The sequence below is a fragment of the Hypanus sabinus genome, chromosome 2 (genome assembly GCF_030144855.1).
Source record: "Hypanus sabinus isolate sHypSab1 chromosome 2, sHypSab1.hap1, whole genome shotgun sequence".
In the NCBI taxonomy this organism is placed as follows: Eukaryota; Metazoa; Chordata; class Chondrichthyes; order Myliobatiformes; family Dasyatidae; genus Hypanus; species Hypanus sabinus.
In genome coordinates this window covers 35,929,330-35,946,616 of record NC_082707.1, presented here as the reverse complement: position 1 = coordinate 35,946,616, position 17,287 = coordinate 35,929,330, and the positions used below count along the sequence as shown (strand labels likewise).

The 17,287-nt window shown below is 42.2% G+C and overlaps 1 protein-coding gene across 1 annotated transcript in view; it reads left to right on the top strand.

Moving 5' to 3' along the window:
• sphkap (SPHK1 interactor, AKAP domain containing) overlaps window positions 1-17,287 on the top strand; it is a 124,014-nt gene that overhangs the window by 38,789 nt on the left and 67,938 nt on the right. The window contains exons 4-5 of the mRNA XM_059986809.1: window positions 11,290-11,349; window positions 13,212-13,349. Coding sequence (XP_059842792.1) covers window positions 11,290-11,349; window positions 13,212-13,349 — 198 coding nt within the window. The remainder of the gene's footprint in view (window positions 1-11,289; window positions 11,350-13,211; window positions 13,350-17,287) is intronic.

Sequence of the window (17,287 nt, the reverse complement as noted above, 5' to 3'; positions counted from 1 at the left end):
AAATCTCCCACCACAACAGCCCTGTTATTATTACTCCTTTGGAGAATCTGTCTCCCTATCTGCTCCTCGATATTCCTGTTACTATTGGGTGGTCTGTAAAAAACACCCAGTGGAGTTATTGACCCCTTCCTGTTCCTAACTTCCACGCACAGAGACTCCGTAGACAACCCCTCCATGACGTCCACCTTTTCTGCAGCTGTGACACTATCTCTGATCCTCAGTGCCATGTCCCCACCTCTTTTGTCTCCCTCTCTGTCCGTTCTGAAACATCTAATGTCTGGCACTTGAAGTAGGCATTCCTGCCCTTGAGCCATCCAAGTCTCTGTAATGGCCACAACAGCATTGCTCCAAGCGCTGATCCATGCTCTAAGCTTCCTCCGCTTTATTCACAATACTCCTGGAATTAAAATAGACACATCTCAAGCTATTGGTTTAAGCATGTCCCTTCTCTATCACATGCCTGCCCTCCCTTACGCACTGTCTCCAAGCTTTCTCTGTTTGTGAGCCAACCTCTCTTCCCTCCATCACTTCAGTTCGGTTCCCACTCCACAGCAATTCTAATTTAAACTCTCCCCAATAGCCTTAGCAAATCTCCCTGCCAGGATATTGGTCCCCCTGGGATTCAAGTGCAACCCATCCTTTCTGTACAGGTCACACCTGCTCCTGAAGAGCTCCCAATGATCCAGAAAACTGAATCCCTGCCCCCTGCTCCAATCCCTCAGCCACGCATTTATCCTCCACTTCATTCTATTCCTATACTCACTGTCACATGGCACAGGCAGTAATCCCACGATGACTACCTTTGAGGTCCTGCTTTTCAACTTCCTTCCTAACTCCCTGTAGTCTTCTTTCAGGACCTCTTCCCTTTTCCTACCTATGTCATTGGTACTTCTGGCTGTTCTCTTTCCCACTTCAGGATATCGTGGACGCGATCAGAAAAATCCCAGACCCGCACCTGGGAGGCAAACTACCATCTGTGTTTCTTTCCTGCACCTACTGAATTGCTTGTCTGACCCCCCCCCCCTAATATAGAGTCCCCAATCACTGCTGCTATCCTCTTCCTACATCTACTGCTCTACCTTCATCAATGTGATTAGTCACATCCTTACAAAATTAAATCAGGCTCGCCAGGTAGACCATCCCCCCCCCCAACAGTACTCAAGCAGGAGTACTTATTGTTAGGGGTACTCTCTAGTACCTGCTTCTTGACCTTCCCTCTCCTGACTGTTACCCACTTCTCTGTCTCCTGTGGTCCTGGTGTGACTACCTGGCTATAACTCCTCTCTATCATCTCCTCACTCTCCCTGACCAGATGAAGGTCATTGAGCTGCATCTCCAGTTCCCTAACACGGTCTCTAAGGAGCTGCAGCTCCACACACCGGGTGAAGATGTGGTCGTCCGGGAGGCTGGGAATCTCCAGGTACTCCCACATCTGACACCAAGCACAGAAAACAGGCCTCACACACATACTTTCTGTCTTTATTTTAAACAGATAACCTACTTGTCCTCGACCCTTTATCACCAAAGCCCAACTGAGCCAAAGCCTTCCTACTCTGTTTCCCACTACTCCGTGGCCTGCTCCTCCGACGCTCACTCTGTAAATCTGTCTTCCTTTTAAACTCTTCCCACTGCTCTCACTGGCCAACCTCCACACACTCGTGCAGTCGTGCCCCGTTCAAACCGCTGAAGAAATAACCATCACCTTCTAAACTCTGCTCGCTTTTAAACTCTTCCCACTGCTCTCACTGGCCGACCGCCGACCGCCAAGCGCTTGCGCAGTCGTGCCCCGTTCAAACCGCTGAAGAAATAACCTCTCGTAAAATTTACAAGGATCTTGCTGGGTCTGGAGGACCTGGGTTATAAGAAAAGATTAAATAGGTTAGGACTTTAGTCTTTGGAATGTAGAAAATTGAGAGGAGATCAAAATCAGAATCAGGTTTATTATCACTGGCATGTGTTGTGAAATTTGTTAACTTAGCAGCAGTAGTTCAATGCAATACAAGAGAAAGAAAAAAATAAAATAAATAAGTTAATCATTCCAGTAAGTACTTTGTATATATATGAATATTAAGTAGATTAAAAATAGAGCAAGCTAGAAATAATATAAGTGAGGTAGTGTTCATGGGTTCAAAGTCCATTTAGGAATCAGATGGCAGACAGGAAGAAACTGTTCCTGAATCGCTGAGTGTGTGCATTCAGGCTTCTGTACCTCCTTCGTGATGGTAACAATGAGAACTGGGCATGTCCTGGGTGATGGGGGTCCTTAATAAAAGACGTTGCCTTTCTGAGACATTGTTCCTTGAAGTTGTCTTGGATACTACAAGGGCTAGTACCCAAGATGGAGCGGACTAATTTTACAACTTACTGTACCTTCTTTTGGTCTTTTGCAATAGTGCCCCCCCCCCAACTCCAACACCCGATACCAGACAGTGCTACAGCCTGTCAGAATGCTCTCCATGACACATTTATAGAAGATTTCGAGTGTTTTAGTTGACAATCCAAATCTCTTCAAACTCCTAATGTAATACAGCTGCTGTCTTGTTTTCTTCATAGCTGCATTGATATGTTGGGACCAGATAAGGTCCTCAGAGATCTTGACACCCACGAACTTGAAACTGCTCAGTTCCTCCACGTCTGATCCCTCTACTGGTATGTGTTCCCTCATCTTACCCTGTCTGAGGTCCACAGCCAGCTCTTTCATCTTACTGACATTGAGTGATTTGATAGAGAAATACAAAATTATGAGGGGTATGGATTGGGCAGATGCAAGCAGACTTTTCCCACTGAGATTGAGTGGCACTCCAACCAGAGATTATGGGTTAAGGATGAAAGGTGAAATGTTTAAGGGGGAACATGAGAAGAAACTTCTTCACTCAAAGAGTTGTGAGACTGTGGAATAAGCTGCCAACACAAGTGGTGCATGCAAGCTCAATTTCAATGTCCATGAGAAGTTTGAATAGGTACATGGATATTAGGGGTATGGAGGGCTATGAATGCAGTGCAGGTCGATGGGAGTAGGCAGTTTAAATGATTCAGCATGGACTAGATGGGCCAAAAGGCCTGTTTCTGAGCTATATTTCTCAATGACTCTATAAGTCTTTAAAGAAGTGCTAAAAAAAACAAAGATGAGGTGGCATTTATGAGTTTATGGTCCATTCAGAAACCTGATGGTCGAGAAGAAGAAGATGTTCAGTAAATTTTGAGTATGTGTCTTCAGTCTCCTATACCATTTCCCTGATGAATCTCAAGGTTTTATATGGGATACATTGTTTTCTTTGGACTGACCGTTAACCGGACAGTCCTTGGAGCCTTGGCTGCAATGATTCTCCATTAGAAGTCCCTCATGGTGTTTACAACCCACCTTGGATCACCACTGACAACCAGCCTCTCACCACGGTTGAATAGTTCACCCACCTGGTCAGCGTCACCTCCAACAGCTCTATGGTAATAGAGGACGTTGACAATCGACTCGCCAGCACCTGCAGAGCCTTCAGGCACCTCCAAAAACACGTGTAGAAGAACCACCAGCTGCATCCGTCCACAAAAATCCAGGTGAACAGGGTTGTCGCCGTCACAGCACTGCTCTACGGCTCTGAAGCCTGGGTCTTGTACCACAAGCAAATCTGGTTGCTCGAGCGTTTCCATCAGTGCTGCCTCTACTCCATCATGGGTATCAGTTGACAGGATCACGTCTCCAAATACAAGGTCCTGGAGAAAGCTCAACTTCCAAGCACTGAAGCTACTTTGCTGCTCAGGCAGCTCCACCTACTAGGCCACGTGTTCTGCATGGACAACCCCAGGTTACTGAAAGCAGTTCTCCACAGAGAATCTCTCAGGGCAAGAGAGATTGTGGTGCCCCGTGCAAGGGGTACAAAGACCAACTTAAGCAGCAGGAGCCCTCTAAGGCAAATATCGAGGTTAATGAGGGTCAGCAGCTGGTCTGTGATGGAGACTGCTGGAGAACACTGATACTTGGAGCAGCCAAGAATTTTGAGGAATTCAGAAGAGCAACTGCTGAAAGAAGAGGAGACACAGGGCGGATCCTACCATCCAAGCACCAGCATCCCAGCTGTTCCCATGTCCCTACTGTTTCAAAGTCTGCAGATCCAGATTTGGCCTCTACAGTCACCAACGGTCGTGGCATCACTCCTGAGGACTCTTCTTCCCTCCTGATCTTCACAAGTGAAGAAACAGCCCTTATATGCTATACACTCTTTAAACATTAGCTCCCCTTAACTTTCCTCCACTCACCTTAAATGGATTTCCTCTGGTATTAGCCATTGCTTTCCTGGGAAAAATGATTGAAGTTCAAAGTAATCTTTTTTTTGTTGAAGTACCTATACATCACCACATACAATCCTGAGATTCCACTTCTTGCTGACATACTTAATAAATCTATAGAATAATCACCATAACAGAATCAATGAAAGACCTCAAACTTGGGTGTTCAACCAATGTGCAGAAGACAACAAACTGTGCAAACACAAAAAGAAGTAAATAAAAATATTAAATAAGTAAACAATAAATATCAATATCATTGGATGAAGAGTCCTTGAAAGTGAGTTCATTGTTTTGTGGCAACGTTTCAACGATGGGGTAAGTGAAGTTAAATTAAGCTATCCTGTATAGTTCAAGAACCTGATGAAGTAATAACTGTTCCTGAAACAGGTGGTGTGAGCTCTGAGGCTCCTGTACCTTCTCCCTGATGACAGCAATGAGAATAGGGCATGTCCTGGGTGGTGGGGTTCCTGACAATGGATGCTGCTTTCCTGTGGATGTGCCCAGTGGTGGTAAAGGTCTTATCAGTGATGGCTTGGGCTGTAGTCAGTATTTTTGGTAGAATTTTCCATTCAAGGGCATTGGTGTTTCCACACCAGGCTGTGATGCAGCCAGTCAATATACTCTCGACAGCACATCTATAGAAGCTTGTCAAAGTTTAAGATGTCATGCCGAATCTCCACAAACTCCTAAGTAGTTGTACGTACATGCTGAACCCAGGACAGGTCCTCTGAAATAATAACACAGATGAATTTAAAGTTGCTGACCCTCTCCACCTCTGATCCTCCAATGAGAACTGGCTCATGGACCTCTGTTTCCCTTCTCCTGAAGTCAATAATCAGCTCCTCTGTCTTGCTGACATTGTTACTGTTATGGCACCACTCTGAGGTGCTGGCTGTACACTCTATCTATGCCCCTCATAATCCCATACACTTCATAGAAGTCACCCCTCTTCCTCTACATTTCCAAAGAGAAAGGCACCAGCTTGCTTAACCTTTCCTCATAAAACATGTCATCCAATCCAGACAGAATCCTGGTAAACCTCCTCTGAACCCTCTCTATTGTTCTCACATCCTTCATCTAATGAGGTATCCAGAATAACAAATCCATTTGTCAAATGGTGCAAGCTGAATGATCTTCTGCTCGACATCAGTCAGACAAATGAGTTGGCGATGGACTTTAGGAATGCCGAGCCTGCACTGCTCCCTCTTACTACTATTGGTCAGGATGTGGATGTGGTGAACCTTTATAAGTACCTGGAGGTGGACCTGGTTACAGACTTGCGTGGAGCAACAACACAGAGGCTGTGGACGTAGAGGGACACTCTGTTACAGGAATCAAACTGGACTCACTGGAGGCTGTGGTGGAACAAAGGACCCTCCGGAAAATCCTGGCATTTCTGGACAATGTTTCTCACCCTCTCATGCCACCTTGGCTGAACAGAGGAGCACTTTTAGTAATAGACTAAGACAACTGCACTGCTCTAAAGAGCACTATATGAGGTCATTCTTACCCTCAGCCATTAGGCTCTTTTGCCCAGGAAGTGATTTACCCCCCCTGTTAGACTGTTTGAGGTAATTTACTTCTTATTTTTTCTTACTTCTCTTCTACTATTTGTATATCTGTCCAATTGTAATGCTACTTTGACACTAATTTCCCTTGGGATCAATAAGGTATCTATCTATTTATTAGCCCTTTTATTCATGTCATTCAACATGCAAGTTGATGTCTTATGTTATTGACATCTTTTTCTAATGGGTCTTATTCCTCTGTAAATCATGTATTTTTATACAATACTGAAGATTGAAAAGGCTTTTCAGAAGATTGATCTTTTGTTGATTGCTTCCATTCTACATTTAAAAACACAAGAGATGTCAAAATGAGCTGATTAATTACACTCTCTCATGTGCCATGCCTTGCCTACAGAAAATACAGACCAAAATTTCATCGCAAAGTATAACATTCGGGTCTGCTGCTGCACTGTTTTCTGTTTTCTTAACACCCAGATTTTAATAGTTATGGAACATATGTTGTATTTGAATTACCAGATATGGATTTCATTTTATAAAAAGTAGTTAATAAATAATAAATATGATAATTAATACAAACCAAATAATATGAGATGTTAATTCAAAATTATTTCAGCACTTTCTGGTTTATGATAAGTGCAATTCAATGTAGATGAATGTAAAATAATCAACAGGGGTTCAAGAGATTAAATCTTGAATATGTACTGAATAAACTCACTGAACCCATCAGTGCAGTAAATGGTTGAACTAAAAATAATCAAATACGATTTCATGCATCATTACCTCCTAGATTACAAATAGCCAAATCAAGGAGAGTTAAATTTATCACACACAACTGCACGAATATTCATTTAAGCATAGTATTTTCAGCTCTTTTAGTGAGCTTTGATTGGGTTTAATACATTTGTACAATAGCGATAGTTCGCGTTGTTATACCGTGCATTATATGGTGAAATTGGAATGCAAAGACTGTAGTAATGTTCATCATTTAGACCATCTACATCCATCCTTCCAGAATGTTAGCTCTCCCTCCACAGAGCTCAGTCACAAATTTCCTGACATTTGAAGGTTTCCCAGATTGACTTCAACAACTTTACTGACAGTGAACATCTTAATACTGTACTATTGTGCAGATACATTTATTCCAGAATATGTCAATAGCAGGAAATACAAAAGGAAAATACCATGTATGTTGGAATTCTAAAATGAAAGTACAAGAACTCAGAAAAACAGACTATAGCTATGGAGAGAGAAACTAGCAATAATGTTTAAGGCCAAAGGCACTTCACCAGGTGACTGGGAAATCTCATATTTCAGTAATGAGAGAATGGTATTTTTTCCTGTTGTTATGTTTTAGCAATATTTTAATAAAGGCATGCAGGACAAATTTCTTACCTGTATGGTCATGGTGCTAACTCTGCTAATTTAATCTATTGTAGCATGAATGGACAACTTTCTTACCAGTTTACCATATCGGAATGTAGCAACTTGCTTTCACTTCTAGTGGCCATCCAAATGTCTATGTTCAGGAAGTTATAGTGTGATTGATTGCACTCCTTCAATGAGAATTTCTAAAATAAAATTAAACAGACATGTTCCTTTGAGGACTCAGACAGCAAGTCACGCTTAGCTGGAACAAGCACCTAAAAAGCACAGCAATTCCCCACTAACCCCAAGGCAGCCTCCTCAAATGAAGCAGGGACTCTCTGGAGGGCCCATGACATTCCATAAATCAGTCTACCCACAGGAAATCCATCACCGTCAGCAGCATAGCCACAAGGCAGGAGGTGAAGATGCGGCAGCAAGTAGATTGTTTATTTCCATTGCTCGGGGAGATCATAATTTTCCACCACATATCACAACCCTTCACAATCTTGAAAATATTTCTCACTTCACTTCTTAAATGGTTGGGTGAGGGAGGGGTGCACAATAGCATGGTGATTAGCATAACACTTTACTGTTCCAGCGACCCAGATTCAATTCCCGTCACAGCCTTGTAAGGATTACGCATGTTCTCTCCGTGACCACAGGGGTTACCTCAGGGTGCTGTGGTTTCCTCCCATGGTCCAATGACCTACCGGTTGATAGGTTAGTTGGGCATTGAAGATTGTCTTGTGATTAGGCTAGGATTAAATCGGGGGGTTGCTGGGCAGGCAGCTCGAAGGGCCAGAAGGCCTATCCAGTGCAGTCTCTCAATTCATTCATTAATTGATTGATTGATTAATCTCTGGGGCAAAGTAAGCCATAATTTTCAAAGTTTCCTTTCATAATATCCTAGCAATTCTTGGCTGAAGACACGGGAGTCTACAGAACCTAGAATTTGGAGGAACAATTTGCAGGAGCAACTCAGTGGGTCAAGCAGCAGGGAGGAAAAGAATTGCTGACTTTGTGTTGAAACCCTGCTGGATCAATTTCCTCCAGCAGTTTATTTGTTTTATCTGGACTGAACCTGTTATGATGACATGTATATGCTTCAAGCTGCACACATTGTCTGACACCATGGCACAGTCACCCCAACAAAAGCAGGAGGAGATATGGACCAGGCAAGGAGGGAATGAGAGGAAGGCATGGGTGATTGATGAGACGTGATTGAAGGTTGCATCGACTGCAGAAGAAGGGGAGGTATGATTAAGAAAAAGGAAAATATCTCAGTACCTGTGTGAAAAATCTGGGCATGTATAGCAGAAATGGGGGAAGTAGGAGAATGAATTGGGTCTTTAGAGGAAACAGGGCTTGAGCAAGTATCATTAACTATTGGAGTCTATCAGCTAGTGATGGATGTTAGTTGCTGACCTGAGATAGAGACAGACAAATCCAGAAAGGGAAGGGAAGAAGGAATAAAGGGTTGTTTCTCCAATTATTCAAAAGTCTGTACTTTTAGAGTTCAGCAAATTGTGTGGATAAGGACATGGGTTTACAAAGAAGATTGAGAATGCAGTTTCTGTACTGTTATCTGCAACTCTGGTCCACGATACATTCTGCAGAGATGAGCCTCATGAAGGATGGAAATTAAGTGTAATAGAAACAAAAGTTCCGTGGAGGAAGAAATATCAATGCAGGTTTGAAGACTGGTGAAAGAGTTCGGGGAGCGGACCTGAATAGGACAGAAACTAGGTCCATTCCACATATCCCACAAACAGCTTGAAAGCAAGCAAATTCCCATAGCTACACCTTTGACCACCCTTCAAGAAAGATGGTGCTCAGAATGCTGGAGGAATTCACCCTATCAGGCAGCATCAATGGAGCCTATCTATATATTGTTTTCTGCCTGACCCACCGCATTCCCCCAGCATTCTGTGTGTGTTGATCCAGATTTCCAGCATCTGCAGTTTCTCTTGTGCCTCTCATTCTGAATCATGAAGGCTAATTACACTGAAGTAACTGTGTTGGGAAGGCCGAAAACTTTCAACACCAGGATCACAAAACAGGCAGTCGATTCTGAGCTCTGTCACATCAAGGAAGGCAGGTAAATGATTCAGGTAAAGAATCAACAATTAAAATGGAACATTTCCACTGACTCCTGGGCTGTGATTGTTTAAAATTGAGAAGAAGCATTCAGAATGGTATTTAATATCTCAACCTGGAGGAGATACAGGAGCTTGAAGATGAACACTCAAAGTTTTAAGAAAAGCTTCTTCCCCTGTACCATCAGATTTATGAATGGTCAATGATCCCATGAACACTGTTTTTGCTCACTTTTTGCACTTACTTACTTTGTTACATTTCTTATTATCTTACTTCTTATAGTGATTTTTTATGCATTACACTATACCGCTGGTGCAAAACAACAAATTTCACTGCACGTCAGATTCTACTTCTGAATCTGATTCTGACTGTATCCATCAGCAGCAAACGGAGGCCCAGTAACTGCAGTGGAGGGAATGCACCACCTCTCGACTACTTACCACCCACTCCAGTTCCCTCCCACCTGTGGCAGAGCTTCTGGATCCCACATTGCCCTCATCAGCCACCTCATAGCCCACAGACCTGAGAGAATGACCCTGAAGAACAGATAAGAAAAAATAAAAAGATTAGAATGGATGCAAATTAACTGGAATTATGGAACAGCTTAAAGCTTGAAATCCTGACAATATTTGAAAAAAAAATGGATTGCTCCCTCTGAGAGGCCAACTGAAAATTTCAATACGAAGGCCAAGAAAGTCCTCACTTTCTTGTTATTTCTTTGTTCATTTCATAACCAGATATGTGAAAAGGGCCTGCTGGCTTTCACGCTTACACCAGCTGGTATCTCAGTAAATCATGTGACTTTGCACATGCACATTTCACCTATTTGTCTATAAATCAATACTTTATCATTAAGTTCCTCATAATTTAACATGATCCTATACGCTTCTTTATTAAAATTAAGAAGAATTACGTAAAATGTCCTTCATTTGCCAATATTGATCGACAAGTAATTTAAGTGCATATTATTAGGCATCATTTTCCTGGCTACTCTACCCGAAATCAGCAAATATAAAACAAAACAGAGAAACCAGTTGGAGGAACCTCTCAGTGCCATTCAGCCGGGTAATTCCTCCATGGATTTCTTTCCTCCCCCATCCACAGGACAGATGGTTAGCCACTCTTTGACAATGGCGTTACATAAAGTTGCCAACTGGGGAGATCTTCTTTTCATGGTTTTCACTGCTACCAATGCTGATCCCAGAGTCTTCCTAGAGACAGATGGCTACCGACTTTAAAACAGCAGGAGAAGGCTGCTTTGGAATGAAAGACCTCCATGATGAGCATCTGTCTCTGTCCTCGGGTCCTTATGTTGATACCCCCAAAGCTTGCAGTCTGGCAGCTTTTCACTCCCTCTGAGGGATGACGATCCTATTGTTCCCCTGCCCAGCCAAACTAATGCTCCCATCATTTCCCTGACAGAAGGTAGGCAAGTGAAAGCCCCTCCCTGATTCTCAAACACTCTCCCATGGCAAATCTTGATCACTGTTTTATGATTTCCTGTTTTAAACCATGTTGTATGTATCCCCCAATCATGTGATTAGCTACCATAATAGACATAATAAACTTGCAACACGGGATACAAAGCAGACAGAGAACAGACACTTGGCTCTGACTATACCAGTTCTGTGAAATTACTCATACTTTGCACTCCAATAATATGCAGAGAGTTTTTGCTTGGTCTGACAATTTTCTCTGAGTTTCATTCCATAAAATGATTCTTTTCTTTTATCTGTGAAAAGAGAAACAGAATTCATATTTCAGGCAGATTCTTATCAGAGAGTTGATACACAGTATTTTGCTTCTGTGTTTTGCGTGACTCACTGACCTCCTTTTGGTTACAACCCACCACAACTCAGAGATTGAAATTTATCATGCTGCCACTTAAATTCATCTTGCTAAAATCTGTCTGGATTACAAGCACCTTACTATAAATAAATGAGACTTGTTATCTTTTTATAGACTCAATTACGTGTGTTTATGAACAGAAGTCAGATGTTATTTGTAATCTCTCTAGATCTGCTTTGTGAACCTTGATGGAGTGGATACAAATATCAAAAGTAAAGAACTGCAGCAGGTAAGAGAACAAGGATAAAATAATAAATACCACAGAACCCAAAACGTAGGAGTTACAGTCTGAGATATTGGCAATCAAATGGAACATAGAACATGGAAATTTACAGCACAAAGTTGTGCCGACCATGTAACCTACTCTAGAGACAGCCTAAAATTTCCCTAGCACATATCCTTCTATTTTTCTAAGCTCCATGTACCTATCTAAGAGGCTCTTAAAAGACCACCGCCAGCAGTGCATTCCACACACCCACCACTCTGTGTGTGGAAAACCTACCCCTGACATCCCCTCAGTACCTACTTCCAACTTAAAACTTTGTCCTCTTGTGTTAGCCATTTTAACCCTGGGAAAAAGCCTCTGACTATCCACACAATCAATGCCTGCCCCTCAGCATCTTATACACCTCTATCAGGCCATCTTCATCCTCCATCACTCCAAGGAGAAAAGGCCGAGTTCACTCAACCTATTCTCATAAGGTACATCCTCCAATCCAGACAACATTCCTTGTAAATCTCCTCTGCACTCTCCCTGTATGGCATTTTTGTCTGAATTTACCTTCTGCTATTTAAGCAACGAGTTTGGCTTTTGGATAAAATTGTAAGGAACAATTCTAAAGATAGCCACTTTAACTATTGGCTTAATTGAATGTTACATTGTGTAAGGAAGAAATCATTCTAACAACATAAGAAATAGACTTTACAGCTCTGCCACTTAATCAGAACATGATTGACCCTAAACGGCATCCACTGTCCTGCCAATACTTTCCACACATTCTTGTCATTCATTCACATTCACATATTCTTGTCAATTCACACATGATCATTTGATCTATTTTCCCTATCAATTTATCGGTAAATAGATTATTATGCTGTTAAAGTTATTCATGAATCAAATAAACTTAATTCACAAGTAACTTTGAAAATTATTTTAAGAATTGCAGCCTGCAGTACGCCATTCAGAATGTGAATGTGTTTCAGTGTTAAATTTTACTGTGGAAGAGAGATCTGAAGTCTCTGAATATTGAATGATAAATCTGGAAAAAAAGTGTCTCTTTTCTGCCAGCTCAGATAACATGTAAGAAGAGATCACAGGGAATCTTCAAAATGTGTCATCATTTATCCATCATTTTACACATAAGTGCATTATCTCACTAACCTATTGATTACTTAATGTAGAAAACAGCATCACAGATGCATTACATGCCGATCAAGTCGGAGCTCAGCACCTGAGGCCACATGAGATGCATTTGGAGATAGCTGTGTGTGTAATGAAAGCTCCTACATTGATATTGCACTCTGACTTGATACACTTGATATCAGTGATGGCTTTTCATCTGTCCAGTTCTGTTGACGTAATTGACCTGTAACATTTCTTTCTTCACAGGAGCTGCCTGACTTGCTAAGCATTTTCTGTTTTAACTTTAGTTCTCGAGCATCAAAAGAATTTTGTGTCAGGAAAAAATGTCTAGCTTACACTCCTTTAATATTACTTTTCAAACAATCAATAAGACAATGTATAGAATAATAATCCAGAGATATATGCTTAAATCATCTTAGGGATACCTCTGAAATTTAAATATGATTATTCTCAGATTAAATGCTAATATTGCTGACTTGGTCCACAAAAGGACTGAATTATAATAAAACAGTATTATTTAGGAGAGTGAGTGTCCCACTCCCATGAACTGTTCTCATTCTGGCTTTTGACACTCACTTGCAATTGTGTATTGCTATTACCAGACCAAAGTTTCCCAAAGTGCTCAGTGTCCCTGCCCTGCTGGGGTAGAAGCCAGACGTCTGTTTGAAAGACAGGCATTGAATTAATATATAATCCAAGGGCTTTTGTTTGCAATTCTGTTTTTCAAGAAATTAGATACTGTATCACCTGACCTCCCACATCTCATCAACTCGTTGAACGTTTGCCAGATGAAAGACAATGAATTTATCCTTGTGCGTGGATTAATTGCTCCAGGAAGCTGCTTGGACAATGCAAGTCATTCCCAGGTATGGAGCTTGTAACTCTGTCAGATTTTGACAGCAAGATTTAAACTAATTCAATTAATGATTTAATTAACGATGATCACAAAATTGACACTCAAATTCATTAATATAAAACCACCTGGAAAAAATGATAGAATCTGATTAGGCATTCTGAAAAAAATGCAAGAAGCATGGGCAAAATGAATAGTCAGCCAGAACCAAAGGTGTGACATCGTAACCAGAAGACCATAACACATAGGAGCAGAATCTCAACACACTGTGTGAATAGGAACTTGGCAAGCTTTGTTGGGCCAAGTGGCTTGTCCTTGTCAAAAACTTTCTAATTGTGCTCTAATTAGGCCTTTTGGCCCATCGAGTCTGTTCACGACTGATTTATTTCTCCCCTCAACGTCATTCTCCTGCCTTCTCCCCATAACTTTTGACATCTTTACTAACCAAGAATCTATCAACTTCCACTTTAAAGATACCCAATGACTTGGCCTACAACACCATCTGTGGAAATGAATTCCACAGATTCACCGCCAATCAGCCAAAAGAAATTCCTCCTCATCTCTGTTTTAAAGGGATATACTTCTATTCTGAGGCCCTGCCCTCTGATCCTAACAGAGCAAGCAACTATGCAAAGAAAAGTCACTGAGAAGACACTGGGTTAAAATCTAATGTTGTTCCCATTGATATTTGAGGCCAAAGCTAACTGTAAATGTACAAGTCTCTTCTTTGTATTATATCCAAACCATATTGGCAAATAATACATAGAAACATAGAAACATTGAAAACCTACAGCACAATACAGGCCCTTTGGCCCACAAAGTTGTGCCTAATACTTGAGAGAAATGTGTCTATTTTAATGACATCATTAAAGACATAAATTAATGATCTTCATCACACCCTTGAAAGAAATGTCACTCTGTGATGTTAATAGCATCACGGTTCATTGTCTGAGTGATGTTAATGTGTTTGCTTGGTCCATAACATTGTATTTCTTTGAAAGGGTTAAGGACAAGGGAAGTTAACAATAGTTTAATAGGAACTGATCTCTTGAGGTGCGGGTTAAAGCACAATATTGGAAAACAATACTCTACATTTGGCAGTTTACTTCTTCTGTGAGTAATTAGTTATAGATCTGCAATGCCTCCTGGGTGCAGGAAACTAAATTGAGTAAGCCTGCAACTGAACAGATCCTTAATTAATCAGCTATTGTTAATTGAGCTTCACCAATGACATTTTCTATGTAAACAAATGCAAATATCAGTTGCTAGCTTTAATAAATAGAATGATAGGCATGAAAGTTACAGCCGTGCAGTTGTCCTCAGCACATATTTGTCCTTTTAATGGTCTAAAAGGAATTAGATTTTCATGGAGCAATAAAAGTGAGTCACCTGAGAAGTCAACACATTTTTTTTGTTTATGGTTTTTATTTTGAGCAACATCAAACAGTACAACATGGGAACAGAGCTTCCGGCCTACAATGTGGTGCCGAGCCAAATAAACTAGTAATCAGATGGTCAACTAAACTGATCAATTATGCCTGCACAATGTCCGTGTCCCTTCATTTTCCTCACATTCATGTGCCTATCTGAACGTGTATTAAATCCCCATATTGAATCTCCCTCTACCACCTCCCCAGGCACTGTATTCCAGGCGCCCACCTCTGTGTAAAAAGCCTGTCTCCAACATCTCCTTTACAGGTACCCCCTCTCAACTTACATAGAAAACACAGAAACATAGAAAACCTACAGCACAATACAGGCCCTCCGGCCCACAAAGTTGTGCCGAACAGGCTCCTACCTTAGAAATCACTAGGCTTACATATAGCCCTCTATTTTTCTAAGCTCCATGTACCTATCCAAAAGCCTCTTAAAAGACCCTATTGTATCCACCTCCACCACCGTTGCTGGCAGCCCATTCCACGCACTCACCACTCTCTGAGTAAAACACTGACAGACAGACAGACAGACAGACATCGGGTTTCATTACAGCTGCACCAAGAATAGTGAAGAAATATAGCAATATAAAACCATAAATAATTAAATAATAATATCTTAATCATGCCAAGTGGAAATAAGTCCAGGGCCAGACTATTGGCTCAGAGTGTCTGACACTCTGAGGGAGGAGTTGTAAAGTTTGATGGTCACAGGCAGGAATGACTTCCTATGATGCTCTGTGTTACATCTCGATGGAGTGAGTCTCTGGCTGAATGTACTCCTGTGCCTAACCAGTACATTATGGAGTGGATGGGAGTCATTGTCCAAGATGGCATGCAACTTGGACAGCATCCTCTTTTTAGACACTACCATCAGAGAGTCCAGTTCCACCCCCACAACATCACTGGCCTTACGAATGAGTTTGTTGATTCTGTTGGTGTCTGCTTCCCTCAGCCTGCTGCCCCAGCACACAACAGCAAACATGATAGCACTGGCCACCACAGACTCACAGAACATCCTCAGCATTATCCGGCAGATGTTAAAGGACCTCAGTCTCCTCAGGAAATAGAGACGGCTCTGACCCTTCATATAGACAACCTCAGTGTTCTTTGACCAGTCCAGTTTATTGTCCATTCGTATCCCCAGGTAATTGTAATCTTCCACCATGTCCACACTGACCCCTTGGATGGAAACAGGGGTCACCGGTGCCTTAGCCCTCCTCAGGTCCACCACCAGTGCCTCAGTCTTTTTCACATTAAGCTGCAGATGATTCTGCTCACACCATGTGACAATGTTTCCCACCGTAGCCCTGTACTCAGCCTCATCTCCCTTGCTGATGCATCCAACGATGGCAGAGTCATCAGAAAACTTCTGAAGATGGCAAGACTCTGTGTTGTAGTTGAAGTCCGAGGTGTAGATGGTGAAGAGAAAGGGAGACAGGACAGTCCCCTGTGGAGCCCCAGTGCTGCTGACCACTCTGTCTGACACACAGTGTTGCAAGTGCACATACTGTGGTCTGCCAGTCAGGTAATCAATAATCCATGACACCAGGGAAGCATCCACCTGCATTACTGTCAGCTTCTCACCCAGCAGAGCAGGGCGGATGGTGTTGAACCCACTGGAGAAATCAAAAAACATGACCCTCACAGTGCTCGCCGGCATGTCCAGGTGGGCATAGACATGGTTCAGCAGGCACCCCGACATCTCCTCTGTACCTACTCCCCAGCACCCTAAACCTATGTCCTCTTGTGGCAACCACTTCAGCCCTGGGAAAAAGCCTCTGACTATCCACACAATCAATTCCTCTCATCATCTTATATACCTTTATCAGGTCACCTCTCATCCTCCATCGCTCCAAGGAGAAAAGGCCAAGTTCACTCAATCAATATCTCATAAGGCGTGCTCCCCAATCCAGGCAACATCCTTGTAAATCACTGCTGCACCCTTTTTATGGCTTCCACATCCTTCCTGTAGTGAGGTGACCAGAACTGAGCACAGTATTCCAAGTTGGGTCTAACCAGGGCCCTATATAGCTGCAACAGTACCTCTCGGCTCCTAAATTCAATTCCACAATTGATGAAGGCCAATACACCATACGCCTTTTTAACCATTGAGTCAACCCGCGCAGCTGCTTTGAGCGTCCTATGGACTCAGACCCCAAGATCCCTCTGATCCTCCACACTGCCAAGAGTCTGTCCATTAATACTATATTCTGCCATCATATTTGACCTACCAAAATGAACCACTTCACACTTATCTGAGTTGAACACCATCTGCCACTTCTCAGCCCTGTTTTGCATCCTATCAATGTCCCACTGCAATCACTGACAGCCCATCACACTATCAAAAACACCTCCAACCTTTGTGTCATCATCAGACTTACTAACCCATCCCTCAACTTCCTCATCCAGGTCATTTATAAAAATCACGAAGAGTAAGGGTCCCAGAACAGATCCCTAAGGCACTCCACTGGTGACTGATCTCCATGCAGAATATGACCTATCTACAACCAGTCTA